This window comes from Xenopus tropicalis, chromosome 7, assembly GCF_000004195.4.
Source record: "Xenopus tropicalis strain Nigerian chromosome 7, UCB_Xtro_10.0, whole genome shotgun sequence".
Taxonomy (NCBI): Eukaryota; Metazoa; Chordata; class Amphibia; order Anura; family Pipidae; genus Xenopus; species Xenopus tropicalis.
The window spans coordinates 39,050,516-39,069,942 of record NC_030683.2 but is presented as its reverse complement, the minus strand read 5'-3'; the positions used below and the strand labels follow the sequence as shown (position 1 = coordinate 39,069,942).

General features: G+C 40.1%; 1 protein-coding gene across 1 annotated transcript; it reads right to left on the bottom strand.

Moving 5' to 3' along the window:
- Positions 1 to 6,189: 6,189 nt before the first annotated feature.
- On the bottom strand, positions 6,190 to 18,409 carry kifbp (kinesin family binding protein). The gene is made up of 7 exons (NM_001079328.1): positions 17,998 to 18,409; positions 12,088 to 12,186; positions 11,478 to 11,557; positions 10,299 to 10,482; positions 9,508 to 9,601; positions 8,977 to 9,089; positions 6,190 to 7,638 (listed from the first exon to the last, which is right to left on the bottom strand). The coding sequence occupies exons 1-7, from the start codon at positions 18,397 to 18,399 to the stop codon at positions 6,760 to 6,762; spliced, it is 1,851 nt and encodes a 616-aa protein (NP_001072796.1). The 5' UTR covers positions 18,400 to 18,409; the 3' UTR covers positions 6,190 to 6,759.
- Positions 18,410 to 19,427: the final 1,018 nt, after the last annotated feature.

Here is a 19,427-nt window from a genome sequence, read left to right as displayed (position 1 = left end):
TTAGGAAATGCAAAACTCTGTATAATTTCTATTAATAAATTAATTTGATTTTCTTTTATGATTCAAAAAAATTGTTGTACAGGTATGGGATCCCTTATCTGGAAAGTTCCGAATTACGGAAATGCCATCTCCCATAGACTCCATTATAAGCAAATAGTTCTAATTTTAAAAAATGATTTTAATCTGTAATTATAAAACAGTACCTTGTACTTGATCCCAACTAACATATAGTTAATCCTTATTGGAGGCAAAACAATCCTATTGGGTTTATTCAACACTTATATGATTTTTAGCAGACTTAAGTTATGGAGATCCTTATCTGGAAAAACCCAGGTCCCAAACATTCTGGATAACAGATCCCATATCTTTATCACTGTGTATAATATCCTGTGTTTATGCATCTATTGATGCATCTATGATTTTATTTGCCCTCCAATGTTGTAAATGTAAACAGCAGAAAGCATTGTGTTCCAAGTGGAACATACACCCCACTGAGGGGCTATATCAAGTATTAAAAAAGTAATGAAAATGCTGGTGAGTTATTAAAATACTTATTCTACACTAGCAAAATAAAAATGCCCATCATCACTTTCTTCTACTTTCTCACTTCTCTCCTTTCTTTCTTTTCCTAAAAAGCAATAAAGAAAATCATACAAAAAATACTTAGGGGCACATTCATTAAAGTACGATTCGAAAGTTTCAGATTCATTCAAGCCTCGGTATGCAGAGTGCCATTGAGCCCTATGGGTGACTTTCCTTGGGCCGGGTTGGAGCTGCAGAGTGCCATTGAGCCCTATGGGTGACTTTCCTTGGGCCGGGTTGGAGCTGCAGAGTGCCATTGAGCCCTATGGGTGACTTTCCTTGGGCCAGGTTGGAGCTGCAGAGTGCCATTGAGCCCTATGGGTGACTTTCCTTGGGCCAGGTTGGAGCTGCAGAGTGCCATTGAGCCCTATGGGAGACTTTCCTTGGGCCAGGTTGGAGCTGCAGAGTGCCATTGAGTCCTATGGGAGACTTTCCTTGGGCCAGGTTGGAGCTGCAGAGTGCCATTGAGCCCTATGGGAGACTTTCCTTGGGCCGGGTTGGAGCTGCAGAGCGCCATTGAGCCCTATGGGAGACTTTCCTTGGGCCAGGTTGGAGCTGCAGAGCGCCATTGAGTCCTATGGGAGACTTTCCTTGGGCCAGGTTGAAGCTGCAGAGTGCCATTGAGTCCTATGGGAGACTTTCCTTGGGCCGGGTTGGAGCTGCAGAGCGCCATTGAGCCCTATGGGAGACTTTCCTTGGGCCGGGTTGGAGCTGCAGAGTGCCATTGAGCCCCATGGGAGACTTTCCTTGGGCCAGGTTGGAGCTGCAGAGTGCCATTGAGCCCTATGGGAGACTTTCCTTGGGCCAGGTTGGAGCTGCAGAGTGCCATTGAGCCCTATGGGAGACTTTCCTTGCGCCAGGTTGGAGCTGCAGAGTGCCATTGAGCCCTATGGGAGACTTTCCTTGGGCCGGGTTGGAGCAGAGTGCCATTGAGTCCTATGGGAGGCTTTCAAAATCATGCACAGAAGGATCAAAGTCAGAAAGGTTTTCCCGCCATTTACGATCGTTTGGATACGAAAATTTTGTGGATCGCCAATACGATATTATCGTGACTATTACGATTTTTTTGGTAAGCATTTTGTGACATTTCCAATCATCAGAAGTTATCGTATCTAATCCGAATTTTTCCCATTTCGGGATTCAAACTCGTACTCATGAATCTGCCCCTTAGGCTATCATCTGAGTCTTGGGGTCCCAATTATCAATGTATGATCAAGTCCAATACAAAAAAATTGGTATTTTTTCAAAGTTTTAGAACTGTGCTTTTTTCTGCAATTTTCTCCTTAATTTCCGCAACTTTTTCGTACAATTTGTGGGACAAAATCAGATTTGTCGGAACGAGTACAAAAGTTTCGGATTCATTCAAGCTTCAGTATCATGACTTTCTTTTGGCCAGGCTGGAGATACAGAGTGCCATTGAGTCCTGTGGAAAGCTTCCCACATCATGCATTGAAGTGTCAAAGTCAGAACGGGTTTAGCGCCATTCACGATTGTTGGGATACAAAAATTTTGTGACTATCGGATCGCCATTCACAAACGATCGTTTCAATACGAAAATTTCTGAACTTTCGGATCGTAAGTACGAAATTTTAGTATTCAAATTAAAAATTTTCGGGACATTTGCGATCATCAGAAATGATCGGATTTCGTGATTTGGATTCGTACCTTAGTGAATCGGCCCCTTAAAGCGGCATTTCTGCCCTCCCTGGCGCTCTTTGGGGGTTAATTTGGGTAACTGCACTTGTGTATTTAAATGAGTTGTTCACCTTTAAGTTAAATGTTAGTATGCTGTAAAAAGTAATTTTCTGAGACAACTTACAATTGGTCTTCATTTTTTATAACCTGTAGTTTTTTTTATTATTTTCATTTTTGTTTAACAGCTCCCCAGTTTGGAGTTTCACCAGCTATCTGGTTGCTAGGGTCCAAATTACCTTAGCACCCAGGGAGTGGTTTGAATAGGAATAAGAAAAGTAGAGAAGGCAAATAATTAAAAAAATACACAAAAAAAACAAATACTGAAGACCAATTGAAAAGTTCCTTAGAATTGGCCATTCCATAACATACTAAAGTTTACTGAAAGGTGAATCACCCCTTTATAAGTGAATAACAGGGCTCATAACAATAGCTAGGAAAATGGCTTTTTCCTTTAACCGAAGTTTATGTTTATATTATTTTTACTTTTTATTCTTTCTATTCAGACCCTCTCCTATTCATATTCCAGTTTCGGATTCAAATCACTGCCTGGTTGCTAGGGTAAATTGGACCCTAGTATCCATATAGCTGCCCAAAACATAATGTACAACATAACTTACCTACTTCTTTAGTTAGGCTTCAGTTCTCCTTAAAGTGTTACTGTAATGAACATACATTATCTATAGGGAAGGAAGTGTACAATAAACTAGGTTCATTAAATGATATTAATCTAGTATATTTGTGTGCATGCATCCAGTCTTTCTATAACAGCATTGCCTTTCTCTTGGCCCTTTACCTGTTTCCTGTGCTGCCTCTTCTCTCTGAGCAGCAGTGGAATGTACAGTAGCTGCTTATAATTGTCTTTGGCTCTTGAAAACCCCACCTTCTTCAGGTTTGTTTGCATCCTGTATCCAGGCTGAAATAACCTTCAGTGGGGTCAGTGTTGGCCAGTCGTGTTCTTCCAGCTAAAGCAGAACTACAATTTCCAGCATCCCATTACAACCAACATCCATGAGGGATGGAGGGAACACTAATATTCATGTGACAAACTACTAATTGTGTTAGGGCTTTTACAAGGGTGTTGGAATATAAGTCTATCCAGATGCATAGTAATACATTAAACTTTCTATATTGTGCTTATATGGAAGTAAAGGCATTTTTACAAGTTTAGCATGCATTTCTCTGTTTATATACATAAAAATGCCCTTAAAGGAGACTCCTGAAACAATACCAGTAATCTATTTGTTTCTAGGTTTTACCTTTTCTTTAAAACAGCCCAATAAATGCCACCTGATGATTGGTTATCAGTTTGTACAAACTCTGTACACTCTCCTTTAAGTTCTTAGACATGTCCCTTAAGCTGGCCATACACGTGGCGATCTCACGATGTTTCGTACGACCGTCGGTCGCACGAAACATCGTCAGATCCGCCACACACCATTCAGGGCTGAATCGGCAGGTAAGGAGGTAGAAACAATAGGATTTCTACCTCCTTCTGCCGATTCAGCTCTGAAGGGAGAATTTTGGTCAGGCGCATTCTATGGCGCCCGATCAAAATTTTCTAACTTGGCCGATCGGCGAGCCGACCGATTTCAGCAGCTTCCTGCGATATCGGTCGGCTCGCTGACATGCCATACACGCACCGATTATCGTACGAAACGAGGTTTCGTACGATAATATCGGTGCGTGTATGGCCACCTTTATTCTAAAAAGGAAGGACAGGAGTTTGCTCAGATATTTGAATTTTGTGCTTTTTGCTAGGGTTCAATTTGCTCTAGCAACCAGGCAGCAGTTAGAATGTGAAACTAGAACATGAATCAGAGCAGAACTAAAAATAAAGATAAATAATATTAAAGTAACCATCACAATAAAATGGCACCCTAAAATGGAAACAATTGCTAAGAATAAGCCATGCTATAATATACAATATTAAAATTCAACTCAAATATCAAAAAATCCATCATATCTATAAGTGCATCATATCTATAAATGTTTCCATTAGCAGGTTGTTTGACCATGTAGCACTTGACAGAGTATGTGACTCGTGATGTTAATAATGCTTGTTCACATTGCACTTTAGCTGAACAAAGAGCAGGATGGCACAGGACTTCTCCAGACATTGTCAAGATGGGCTTAAGCTGCTTGTCACAGTAGGGTACCACCCAGATACTATAGTGAAAGACCATTCTTACTTTGCCACTAAAGGTAAACCTATGTATGAGTGTTAAAAGCAATGCAGAGATTGTTATTTAGAAGGCCATACAATTAGGCAAAGTCTCATTTATTAGTGACCAAAAATAACTTATCCATTAATGAAATACTGACATTTAAACAAATATGATGTATCTGGGCAGCTATTGGTTTTGGACTGGCTTGCAATTCAGGTTTCCTGTAGCCACACAAGGGACTAAAGCAAACATTGTAATTCAAAATTTTCAAAATATAAATGCTAATATAATAAACATAATAGAATTAAAGACCAACGGCACCACCTGCTCGTAATTTTAGCCAACAGCCTAGAAGAAAATTACTTCCTGAAAAAATAAATGTGTAGAGATATTGGTTTGGTTAGAACAGACCAGAGGAATACCAGATGACTTCTCTTCTTACGAACTTTATTTGTTTAAGCAGAGCACTTCTTCCAGTGGGTCACACCAATATTATCCATCACCTGCTCCGATGACATGCAAGTACATGCATTCACATAGCAACAACTGCTTTGCTCCAAGTGAATTGGCTTATGCATGTCAGAAGTGAAACATCTGAACACAAAAGGGAAGTGCATGCTGCATGTTATGCACAATAGATTCTAATATGCAGATGGGAAAAAAACATCATGATATGCATCCTAATTTTGCACTTTGCACTGCATTTTTTTAGGAGAAAGATATGTTAAATCACTGGAGGGTGCAAAAAGTTAGACACTCCTGGTCGGTACAGATTTTAGAAAACAGGAGCACCAGCCCAGGGTATCAGGTAAGTGATTTTAATTACAAAGGAGGGGGTATGGCACCCCCCCCAGTGATTTAAACCACTTCTCCTTTAAATAAGCCCCTTCTTTGCATTCATTATTATGTAACAAAGCAAAGACCTACAACTTAAGGTGGCCATACACTGAAAGATCCACTCGCTTGGCAAGGTTCCCACCTAATGTTGGCCCTTAGGCTGGTGGATTTTGCCCCATTACTGCAACACAATGCAAAAAGAAACTCAGATATTTCAGAATTTATTTTAATAAGACAAGGTGAGGGATTACATTAGCCATATCACACTCCTGTAACAGCGACTTTCACCCCTGAATATATTAAAGGAAACCATTAACACAGTAAGGTATGCTAAGCCTGGAGAGATCACAGCCAACTTACAGGCTCACATGTATTCACAGTTGACTCAAGCACTGTACTGGTCAAAATTCAGCATTTGCAATACACATAATCATTTGAAATATTATATATATGTTATATAATGAAGAAACATGTTTATAGAGGGTTTTGTGTGGAGTCACTTTCATTGTAACAACTTAAACTTATGTAGGGGCAGCATAAATGAATAGCTTTCATTAATTCACCTAAGTACATGAAGCTAGCACTTAAAAAAATGTAAATCCTTAAATGAATGTAAAATGGCTCTGGGCACTTTTCTACGCCCCTTTGCCAATGTACATGATTTGTTTCTAATTTTAAAGATATTAGCAGTTTTTAAACTTCTAATATAATGAATGTAAAACAACAGCACCACCTGCTGGAATAGGTGACTGTAGGTAACTGTAGACAACTGGCCAAAATGACCAAGCAGGTGGAGATATTAGTTTAAATGCATTATATTATTAATTTAAAAATTGCTAATATCTTAAAAACTAGAAAGAAACAAGTGAATGGCAATTCCAACTACATTTGAGTTTACATTTCCTTCAAGTTTTTTTTTTTTTTTAACATGTATCTGCAGCTTTCCTGAGACATTCTCCCTATATCTGTATAGCGCAAGAGCTAACAAGCAGTTTCCATGTATCAAAATACGCTAAACCTTCAATGTTTCATCTATGCCAAACAACAAATTTAAATACAAATGTATATACAGCCAAGGCTTGGTAAGGAGAATACAGCCAGCTAGACCGAATGATTATGCCTTCCACAAAACATTCCTAAAATGTTTCTTCCCTGCTTAGTAATATTTGTCTTCTTTAACAGCAATAGATATTAGCAATAAGCTATTAGTCACCTTTAACAGCATTGGATATTTCTAAGTTATCTGTTCCTCCTCCTTTTTACTGGTCCATTAATGGAAGCATTTGGGGTATTAACTCTTAAAGCATTTTCCAGGTCTATTTTCTAACATTCACTCATTAGCTTGTGTTTATTTAATATATGGTAGACAGAGGAACCACCATACAGTAACTAGGAGTTTAGTTCTGGAAATAGAGGTAACAATAAATACAGACCATAAACCTCAGTCTTCATGTGATATTTACAACAAACATCTCATTGTTCAGGAAAATGATGCTAGCTGAATCCTTAGCCTTTCCATACGAGTAGGAAGAAGAGCCACCATCTCCTTACTAAGTTCTAGCTCTGTCTCAATGCACTTTATGGCTTCTTTATTAATTTCACAATAATCTACAATATATTTGTAGTTATTTAAGGATTTCTGTATGTTTTCCAGCTGTATCTTTCCATCAGTGGAAATCAGCTTTCCATAGAGACGTGCAATGCGGAACTTGGCCACCATGGCAGGACGGAGAACATCTTCTTCGAGTTTCTCAGGAAATTTCTGGTCTGGGCTTCTTAGCGAGTCCAAAAACATTTCATAGTATTTGATGGCTGTCTGTGCTAGACTATTGATCTTTTTGATAGTGTGAGTGTCCATTTCATCTAGTTTATTACCTATTGCTACCTTTAAATCCATCATCTCATAAGAGGTGTCTGCCAGCTCAAACTGAAGCTGCCTGCAGATTAGAAGATAGTATTGTGGGTTTAACTCTTTGCATAAAGGTTCTAACATGTCTATTCTACGCTTGTGCATTTTGCATCGCCTTTCATAATCCTCCTCAAAGAAGGCGAGAAGCTTAAACAAAGAACTATGGTCCTGGATTATTTCTATATGGTCAGTGACATGCCCATCTAGCTGAAAGTATTCCTTTGATTCATTTATGTAATTCTGGCCAACAAGGAACACCTCCCTTGCTTCTTTAAAATCTAATGGATGTGAACACTCAACCTTTTCCTCTGCTGCTTGAACTGAATCATATATATCGCTTGACCCAAACAGGATAGCCTTCTTTCTGTCCTTTTCTTTCTCATCTTCTTCCTTTTGTCTCTGTGCTTTCAGTTCTTCTTGAATGTCTACATCAAGTTCTCCGATATTGTCCTTTGTCGAAAGACAAAACAAAAGTCTCAGTTACATAGGAGCTCTTTAATACACAATAGAAATGCCACCCTTTTAGACATGAACACATCACCAGCAGGTCCAATCGGACTTTTTACTGGCAAAATGTAGCAGGATTATGCCTTTGTGGACCACTGTAATTTGCAAATCAAAGAAGGATATCACAGTCTCCTTTGGCTTTCATAAAAAGTCATGGCTCAGTTCTAACAGCATGCTCCTCTGGGCACTCGGTTATATTGTTGTGACACAGCAGACTTATGAGGGATTTATGACCGCATGTTGTCAGAACGGAGCCTTCACCGAACAGGCCAGCACTCTGCACAGCCTCCCCCCAATACTAAAGGCAAGAGGAGCACACAAACTCCCACTAAACTTCCTTTGTTACGGATGACTGGTCTGACGCCTGCTTTGAACCATAAGTCAAGGCAGTGTGCACAGCACAGCTTTTAAAAGTATAGGTCACCCGATAGACAAACGTTAGTAGGTCCTATAGAGCACTGTGACTTATTTCACAAGTGTATTTAGTAGTCAACAAATTAAGGCAGAGGAGTCTTACTACGGTAGACTAGTTATTAGATGGGTTTGGATGTAAAATCTGTATTGAAAAATGTTAGTGTTACTGTTCCTTTAAATTGACTTTTAGTATGTTACAGAATGTCCAATTGCTAGAAACCTTGGAACTGGTCTTTATTATTTATTCTTAATAGTTTTTGAGTTATTTGCTCTTCTACCCCTTTCCAGCTTTCAATTGGGCAAAAAGTTACTGACATGTGAGCCTAGAACTTTATTGTTGTTACTTTTCATTACTTATCTGCCTATTCAGCCCCCCTCCTATACCTATTCCAGTCTCTTATTCAAACCACTGCCTGGTTGCTAGGCACAATAAGACCCTAGCAACCAGAGAGATGCTAAAATACCAAACTGAAAAGCTTCTGAATAAAAACCTAATTAATTTAAAAAAAAAAAAAAATGAAAGAATAATGAAGACCAACTGCAAATTGTCTCAGAATATCAATGTATACATCATCACGAAAAGATAATGAAAAGGCGAGCAAGGGCCAATAAATTTTAAAATATTAAAAGGTGAATGTATGAAAGCTTTCCTCTCTTTTTGTTTTGTGTAAGGCCTGCTAATGTTACTGGTAAAGTTACAATTAAATATAACAATAGCAGAAATCCCTTATTTTGTTATATATATATATATATATATATATATATATATATATATATATATATATATATCCTATTACCACTGTCAAAACATATATACTGTACCAAAAATATTACTGAATATTAAAGTCTGTCCATTTGTAACCTTACCTCGAGCTTTTTCCGTGCATCCTGTAATAAATTCAGACAATATTTTACCCAACATCGTGCAATCTCTGCTTTTTTTTGGCGGAGAAGATCAAGCCGCTCTTGTTCAGCCTCATCTGTGAAGGACAGTATAGAAAAATGGTCTACAAGTTTTTAAGAAACAGCAAAGCCTGTGAACAAGCAAACAGTTAATGACCAATATGTTCTAGTTATTAAAAATTTACTATCCAGCTGAAGCTTGTCACAGGAATAATGGGATTTTATTTCATTATCCGTAGAGTCACCAGTTGCCCATCACTGGTTTAGGCATACTGAGCTACCTTGCCGTCTAACCTGGCTTTTTCCCCAGGATAAATGAATAAAATGTATCACTGAAATCTTAGATAATCAATAAATGAAATCATCCATCAACACTGTCACCGAAAGGGTTAACATATGTAGCATTATACATTAATTACCTTTATGGCATATTTCCCAGTTTATATTATTTTATATGTTTGGGGAAAATACAGCTGAATAACAATATATACTCACTCTCTTTTGCAGCCTCTGCAGAGGGTATCTGTTCAGCTTTGCTGAATATAACATTGGCAGCAGCAAGGCAGTGTCTGGACTCCATGTAACATTGCTGGTGGGGAACACAAGAACTACTTAAAACCAGTCCTGGAAACAATGCAATTTTGCTTTCTTCCTTTCATCCCTTTGCTAACATTTATGTTTATTTTTTATGGCGTAAATAAAAGATAAAAGAGCATTTGTAAGTCTTCTAAAATTCAGACAATTTCCAAAAACTTACTTCTAACCTAAAAGGCCGATTAAAGGGAATTTTCTACACTAGCATATTTATGGTGGAGAAGTGGCCCTGCTGCAGTTTTTTTTTTTTTTTTTTTTTTTTATTACAGGTATAGGATACATTATCTGGAAAACCGTTATCCAGAAATTTCTGAATTTTGGGAAGGCCATCACCCACAGACTTCATTATACTCAAGTAATTCTAATCTAATTTTTAAAAATGATTTCATTTGTCTCTGTAATAATAAAACAGTACCTTTTACTTTATCCTAATTAAGATATAATTAATCCTAATTGGAGGCAAAACAATCCTATTGGGTTTATTTAATATTAAAATAATTTTTAGTAGACATATTATGGAGATCCAAATTACAGAAAGATCCCTTATCCAGAAGCCCCATGTCCTGAGAATTCTAGATAAAAGAACCAACCCATACCTGTATATGGGAAATGCCTGACAGCACCAGTTTCTTGGCTTCTCAATAAAGAACCTATTTTAGTACTATGTTATAATAAAATAGATTGCAGCTTACCTTTGTAACATAATATTGGGACAAAGTGGCAGCGTTGATTGCCCACTCCACTGGATTGTAGCTGTCATATTCTAGTTGCCGTTGAAGAGTTGTATGACAGTATTGGGCAGCCTTTTCATCCTGTTTCAAGTGTTTGTATACTTGGGCTAGATAGTATAACGTATGGGTATATACTCTCTCAAACCTGAAAGATGCAAAAGTTATTACGTTTAAGATTACAGTAGCTATAGTTAAACCTCTCTCTTCACTGGGAGTGGAAATGTACCTGTAGATCATTTGCAAGATACATTTATGTATTAATTTATGTAAACACACTTCTTGGCAGCCAGTCAGAAAACTGCGATTGTTAGTTTTATACACTAATCAACATTAGTCGATACAGCTATATAATATGCAGTACATACCAATGTGACAAATAATAATAATATACAGCTATAAATTCTAACATTAGCACTTCATGTCGATCAACCGTTAATGTATCTTCTTTCTCAGCATAAAAGAAAACAAAAGCCCTGGACACAGAAGCTTAACAACATGAAATAAAATGAGGTATAGATTATATTATTGTCTCTGATCTTGGAAGTTTTCCTGCGTGTATTTAGATGGGCAGTCTATTCCTGTATTATTGAGAAAAAGCGTTAGACTGAGTTCAAGGTCTGAACACTGCCAGTAATATCTATAATGCATTATATAACCAGTGGCGTAACTATAAAGGAAGCTTGGTGGCATGGACAGCAGGGTCTGCATCCTTCATGGCAGTGACAGACTTCCTCCTCCCCAGCCGCTCTCCTAATTGCAAGTGGAGAGGGAAGACGTAGGTGGGTGAAATATCCCTTGTGGGCCAGGTCCTTCAAAAAATTTTTTTGCTGGGGGGCTTGGCGCACACTAGTTTCGCCACTTCACATTTTCATGCACTTAAAATGCTCTGGAGTGCTGTATAAGGCTGTATCATAGAGCTTACAATCTTAAAAACGAATTTTATGAAAAAGAATCAGAGACTTGGCCAAGGTCATAGAGAAGCGACTTCCCTCAGCCTGAGGACAGAGTTAGACATAGGTTAAGCAACAAAAGTATGTAACCAAAGTTAGGGGGGTTGTAGGAAATGAAGCACATTATACTGCAGGACAAAATATCCTCACATAGAAAAGTTTGACTATAACTCAGATGTTTAATACCTACCGCTTGGTTCTTTCCTGCTCAGTGAGTTTCTGTTCTTCAGAGAAGAAATGTTCATCAGGATCAATTGCTGGTTTGCCAATCTACAAATAACAGATAAGCCATTTGTTAACCATCAGTGGACTAAGTAATGAGGTTTCACTAAACTGGTAAATATATTACGGTATGGTATATAGCGTAACCTGTAACCACATATTTGGCAAACAATAATAGTATGCAGGAAAAGGCAATTCATTCAAGTGATGCAACTAGAGTTCTATGTAGGAATCATTAATTATACTACTTATTGATTATGTAACATTTTGGACACCCATTTGTATAAAGAACCTTTAATCCTCCATTAGACAGTACAGGTGACAAGAGCATGTTCATTAGGACTTCAGAAGAGGACATTTACAATCACAACAAACTAGTTGATGGGGAAATTACAAGGCTGAAGGAAAGAAGTTTTAAATAATGATATAGTGAAAGTAACATTTACTTTACCTAACATGATAGAAAATGATTTGCAGTTATTTTGCAGGGTGACAGGTCCCCTTTAACATAAATTACAGAAATCCAGAGTAGATAAAGGTAAGGTTCTAGCCATGTTGTTACCCTTCTTCTGACTTACCTCCTTCATATATTGATAGTAGAGGGATTCAGCAGACTCCAAGTATCTCTGCGCCACTCTTATTTCACCCCTGTCAGCCCACAGAATGCCAAGATTGTTCTGGAAAGCAAAATATGATGCTGTAAGACAGGGCTTTTGCCACCTTTTACATAAGTACAGCATGTTATTTTACATATACAAAGACATTATGAGTGTATAAATATATTTTCAGCATGTTTGTAAATAAGCCCTATAACCACAGAGAAAATCAAAACTTTTAAATGTAAGGGCAGCCGTAGACAGTACCTTTGAAAGTATTCAGACCCTTAACCAGCTCTCTACTCAATAACTATTCTCAGTGAGATTTTCATTCCAAAGCACTAATATTCAAAATGAGTCTTTTGAGCTTGTTGAGGGTCACTGATCTCAGTACCAGCTCCTATCAGGCTCTCTGGTTGCTAGGGTCCAATTTACCCTAGTAACCAGGCAGTTTAAAATTAAAAGCAGAGTGTTGAATCGTAAGTTATAGAAAATAATAAAACTATTATACTCTTACAGAACAAATAGTTTTTTCTTCCTGGGTCAGCAGGGTCAGAAAGGGCCAGCGGGCATTGGGGAAAAACCTGGTAGGTCCCTCAGCCCCTACTGACCCAGGCCCCCTCCGTCTGCCAACTGCTGGCACTGGCGCATCTCTCCCTGATGGCAGCTGCAAGGAGGAAGTGCAGTAGGTGGTGGAGTAAGGGTGCTTGACATCATACGTGGGGTAGGGGGTCCCCAGGCTGGTGGGCCCTGGAAAATCATTCCAAAATATTAACTGAGAAGTTGCTAAGAATAAGATATTCTGTATTACATTTAAAGGAGAACTAACCCTTTAAAAAACTTATTGCCTTAGTGGGATGTCCCAGTCCACTCAGTCTCCACAGACATGGACATAATTGTAATATAACGGAGCCATCACACAAATGCGCAATGGCGGCTATTTGGCATGCAGACAGACAGAATATATACACACACGAATATGGCCGGGCAGACAGACAGACAGAATATATACACACAAATATGGCCAGACAGACTATACACACACACACGAATGCGGCCGGGCAGACAGACAATATATACACACACATAAGCAGATTTTCAATAAGGCTAGGGGAGGCTAAGCCTCCCCAAACCTGCTCTGGCACCTTAAAAAAAAAACCACAAAAAAAAAAAAACCTCCTCGCTTTGTTTCTGCACTGTCCAGGAAATCTTCTCCTGTTCCTGCAAGCTCCGGTTCTACTGTAATTAGCTGTGCTCTGATTGGATCTTTCTCCTTCAGAGCACAGCTTTCTTGACAGACAGTAAAATTGACCAATCAAGACACAGATACAGACAGGGCTCGGGAGATACTACAAACTGAAGGCAGTGCAGAAATGAAGCCTGAAAAGAAGGATCTGCAGGCTGTACACTTTACCTGAGAACCAACTCTGAACTTTTGCTGCAGATTTCATCCCACATGTACTATACAGTATATGTTCTAAAGGCTGAATCACTAACTGAAATTAAATTGTTTTTTGTCACCTGACATCTATAATATCCCTATCCCCTAACAGATGGAGGGTAAGTTAACTCTTTCCCCCTGACAAAGCTCATTGTGCTTTTATATATTTGTTGTTGTTTTCTTTGCACTTACTTTTGTCATTGTTTTGTTCATTTCTAGTTACAGTGGAGCCAATGTTGTGTATCAGTGCCAGTGTTATAGTGCCAGGGCCTGAATATCTGCCATCAGTACCCACTGCATCTCACTGTATATAATGTGCTGGTTTTGTAAATACAGACTGTCTCAATACAGACTGTTTTGTAAATACAGACTGTGTCTCACTGCATATAATGTGCTGGTTTTGTAAATACAGACTGTCTCACTGCATATAATGTGCTGGTTTTGTAAATACAGAGCCTGGGTTGTCAGTACCCACTGCCTCTCTATAAAACTTAAACACATCTAAAGGGGAGGTTCACTTCTAAAGGTCCCCATACACGGGCCGACTATAGCTGCCGATATCGGTCCCTTGGACCGATTCGGCAGCTAATCGGCCCGTGTATGGGGAGAGCAGAGCGGCCTGGCCCACCGATATCTGGCCTGAAATTGGCCAGATCTCGATCGGCCAGGTTAGAAAATCCGGTCGGATCGGGGACCGCATCGGCTCGTTGATGCGGTCCCCGATCCGACTGCCCCATTGCCGCCCACATAATCCGATCGTTTGGCCCCAAGGCCAAACGATCGGATTTTTTTTTTTACCTAAATGCTCCCCGATATCGCCCACCCGTAGGTGGGGATATCGGGGGAAGATCCGCTCGCTTGGCGACATCGCCAAGCGAGCGGGTCTGCTCATGTATGGCCACCTTTAGTTGAGTTTTATTATGTTATAGAATGGCCTATTCCTAGCAAACTTTCAAATTGGTCTTAATAATTAATTTTTTTTTATAGTTTTTGAATAATTTGCCTCTCTCTTCTGCCTCTTTCCAGCTTTCAAATGGGGGTCACTGACCCCGGTAGCCAAAAAGTATTGCTTTGCGAGGCTACAGTTATTTTTCCATGCAGGCCCCTTAACTATTCATATTCCCATCGCTTGTTTAAACCACTACCTGGTTGCTAGGGTAAATAAGACCCTAGCAACCAGATAGCTGCTGAAATACCAAATGGAGAGCTGAAAAAAAAGCTAAAATGGAGAGCTGAACCAAAAACCATTAAAAATAAAAGAGGACCAATTTAAAATTGTCTCAGAATATCAAGGTCTACATCATATTAAAAGTGAATTAAAGGTGAACTACCCCTTTAAGCTAACTGATCACACACAAATGGATGTAGAACCCCTAACAAAAGTGCCTGTATGAATACTTTTACATTCTAAGCATTTTAGGGTTAAAGGACATGGAAAGGCAAAGTCACTTGGGGGTGCCAAAATGTTAGGCACCCCCAAGTGACTTTAATCGCTTACCTTCTACCCCGGGCTGGTGCCCCTGTTGGGAGAGAACAGCACCAGCCCGGGGTACCTGCAGCGCTTCCTCCTTCCTGTATTGCCGCGCGCGCATGCGCAGTAGAGTGAATAGCGGAACTTTAACAGAGAAGTCGGCTTTTCACCAACAGGAGTTGTGCACGCGTTTTTATCCCCCAATCAATAAAATTCTCTTTTTCACAATTCTTCTCACCCAATCATGCAAAGTACAACCTGTTAGAGCTGTACCACTCAGATGTGCTGCTGGGGGCCACAGAATATCAATGTCTACATCATATTAAAAGTGAATTAAAAAGTGAGAACCCCTCACAGAAGTGCATGTATGAATACTTTTACATCCTAAGCATTTTAGGGTTAAAAAAAAAAAAAAAAACACTCCCCCCGTGCACTTTTGCACAGGATCCCTGGAAGTCAGTGGGAACAGCAAGAGGTAGTTGGGAGGTTCATTTCTTACACCAGCAGCGAATCCACTAAAGGTCCCCATACACGGGCCGACTATAGCTGCCGATATTGGTCCCTTGGACCGATTCTGCAGCTAATCGGCCCGTGTATGGGCAGAACAGAGCGGCCTGACCGAGCGATATCTGGCCTGAAATTGGCCAGATCTCGATTGCCAGGTTAGAAAATCCAGTCGGATTGGGGACCGTATCGGCTCGTTGATGCGGTCCCCGAACCGACAGCCCCATAACCACAAATGCAATCCGATCGTTTGGCCCCAGGTTAAGTTACCCGTAGGTGGGGATATCGGGTGAAGATCCGCTCGCTTGGCGACATCACCAAGCGAGCGGATCTTATAGTGTATGGGCACCTTAAGTGTCACATTAGCTGTAGGTCTCTGTATGGTCCATCTTTAGCCTCCCCAAACAAAAAAAGTCACGCTCCGCCTATGTACACACATGAATATGGGCAGACAGACAGACAGAATATACAGTGGTGTGAAAAACTATTTGCCCCCTTCCTGATTTCTTATTCTTTTGCATGTTTGTCACACTTAAATGTTTCTGCTCATCAAAAACCGTTAACTATTAGTCAAAGATAACATAATTGAACACAAAATGCAGTTTTTAAATGAAGGTTTACGTTATTAAGGGAGAAAAAAAACTCCAAATCTACATGGCCCTCTGTGAAAAAGTGATTGCCCCCCTTGTTAAAAAATAACTTAACTGTGGTTTATCACACCCCCAGTTCAATTTCTGTAGTCACCCCCAGGCCTGATTACTGCCACACCTGTTTCAATCAAGAAATCACTTAAATAGGAGCTACCTGACACAGAGAAGTAGACCAAAAGCACCTCAGAAGCTAGACATCATGCCAAGATCCAAAGAAATTGAGGAACAAATGAGAACAACAACAAATGAGAACAGTAATTGAGATCTATCAGTCTGGTAAAGGTTATAAAGCCATTTCTAAAGCTTTGGGACTCCAGCGAACCACAGTGAGAGCCATTATCCACAAATGGCAAAAACATGGAACAGTGGTGAACCTTCCCAGGAGTGGCCGGCCAACCAAAATTACCCCAAGAGCGCAGAGACAACTCATCCGAGAGGCCACAAAAGACCCCAGGACAACATCTAAAGAACTGCAGGCCTCACTTGCCTCAATTAAGGTCAGTGTTCACGACTCCACCATAAGAAAGAGACTGGGCAAAAACGGCCTGCATGGCAGATTTCCAAGGCACAAACCACTTTTAAGCAAAAAGAACATTAAGGCTCATCTCAATTTTGCTAAAAACATCTCAATGATTGCCAAGACTTTTGGGAAAATACCTTGTGGACCGACGAGACAAAAGTTGAACTTTTTGGAAGGTGCGTGTCCCGTTATATCTGGCTTAAAAGTAACACAGCATTTCAGAAAAAGAACATCATACCAACAGTAAAATATGGTGGTGGTAGTGTGATGGTCTGGGGTTGTTTTGCTGCTTCAGGACCTGGAAGGCTTGCTGTGATAGATGGAACCATGAATTCTACTGTCTACCAAAAAATCCTGAAGGAGTATGTCCGGCCATCTGTTCGTCAACTCAAGCTGAAGCGATCTTGGGTGCTGCAGCAGGACAATGACCCAAAACACACCAGCAAATCCACCTCTGAATGGCTGAAGAAAAACAAAATGAAGACTTTGGAGTGGCCTAGTCAAAGTCCTGACCTGAATCCTATTGAGATGTTGCGACATGACCTTAAAAAGACGGTTCATGCTAGAAAACCCTCAAATAAAGCTGAATTACAACAATTCTGCAAAGATGAGTGAGCCAAAATTCCTCCAGAGCGCTGTAAAAGACTCGTTGCAAGTTATCGCAAACGCTTGATTGCAGTTATTGCTGCTAAGGGTGGCCCAACCAGTTATTAGGTTCAGGGGGCAATTACTTTTTCACAAAGGGCCATGTAGGTTTGGATTTTTTTTCTCCCTTAATAATAAAAACCCTCATTTAAAAACTGCATTTTGTGTTTACTTGTGTTATCTTTGACTAATAGTTAAATGTGTTTTATGAGCAGAAACATTTAAGTGTGACAAACATGCAAAAGAATAAGAAATCAGGAAGGGGGCAAATAGTTTTTCACACCACTGTATACACACACGAATATGGCTGGGTAGACAGACAGACAGAATATATACACACACGAATATGGCTGGGTAGACAGACAGACAGAATATATACACACACGAATATGGCTGGGTAGACAGACAGACAGAATATATACACACACGAATATGGCGGGCACAATGCCAGATACTGCAGTATGAGTAGATTGTAAGCTCTTTTGGGCAGGGCCCTCTTCACCTCTTGTATCGGTTATTGGTTGCTTTATATGTTACTCTGTATGTCCAATGTATGTAACCCACATATTGTACAGCGCTGCGGAATATGTTGGCGCTTTATAAATAAATGTTAATAATAATAATAAAATGAGGCAGCAGCACCCCGCCATGCAAGCAATACCTGAGCCTGGATATACACAGACACGCCCTCCTCTGACAGCCGGAATCTCTCCATGATCCGCCCGCTTTTAACCAGATGTTCCTCCCCAGCAGACATCTCCTCGGTCTCCGTGTGATTCAGGCCGAGCCGGAACTCTACCACCGCCAGGCGGGCTGCCAGCAGCTCCCCGCTCTCCCCTCTCCTACCCCCGCTCTCCGGGCCATCCCGGCGCTCCTCTTTCCCCTCGGCCTCACTCTCCTCCTCTTCCTCCGGGCACAGCAACACCCGCACCTCCCGGAGCAACTCCCGGGCTCGGTACTTAGATCTGTAGGGCTCGTTTTCAGGGTCGTTCTTGGACTCCACATCTGATAAGGTGATGGCCCGACGATATGTCTCACACACCTGACGCCAGTCGTCCGCCATCTTGGTACTCCGAGCCGACAGCCGCAAAATACAGCAGAAGGATTGCGTTTTGCGATAGTTCTGTCTCTCGCTTTATGGCAGCGAGAAGCATCCTCTTCTGTTAGTGCCCTATGCTCCGCCTGTTCTGCTCATCACCTGGGAAATGCCAATGCTGTGATTATTTTAGGGATACAAGTATATATTTATGTGAAATTGTAACATGAAATTGTGCCCTCCTTAATTACAAATAATTGAATTATAAATATATTGTAAAATACAGTGAGTTTGTTTTGTTAACTAGTCGCTTTAGCCTGTATTCTCAGTAGACAGTATAGGTATACACAATCAGCTATACATATGGATTAAATGGAGGAAAGTGAAATACCCCAAAGGCAGTGTAATTACAGAGATCATTGCAGCCCAGGCGATATCACTATAGAATGCACAGTATGAAGCTCAGTCTCATCACTAGTCACAGCCCACAGTCTCCCAATTGTACACAGTCCCCAGTGTCCCAGCACTATACATATGAAGATCATATTATTTAAAGAAGGGAGCAGAGTAAAACACAGTATTGAAGGCAGAAAGGCTAAAGAAAATAGGCTTACTAGTCAGCAGTTATTTGTATGCACTATTGTTTGCAGTACAGGTATGGGACCTGTTATCCAGAATGCCCGGGACCTGGGGTTTTCCGGATAAAAGATCTTTCGGTAATTTGGATCTCCATACCTTAAGTCTGTTAAACATCATTTAAATATTGAATAAACCCAATAGGATTGTTTTGCCTCCAGTAAGGATTAATTATATCTTAGTTGGGATCAAGTAAAAGGTTCTGTTTTATTATTACAAAGGAAAAGGAAATCATTTTCAAAAATCAAAATTATTTGCTTATAATGGAGTCTATGTGAGATGGCCTTTCTGTAATTCAGAATTTTCTGGATAATGGGTTTCCGGATAAGGGGTCCCATACCTGTACAGTTAATAGTAGTTAATGGGCCCCACAGCAAAACCATTCCAGGGCCGGCCTAAACTTTAGGATATGGAACATT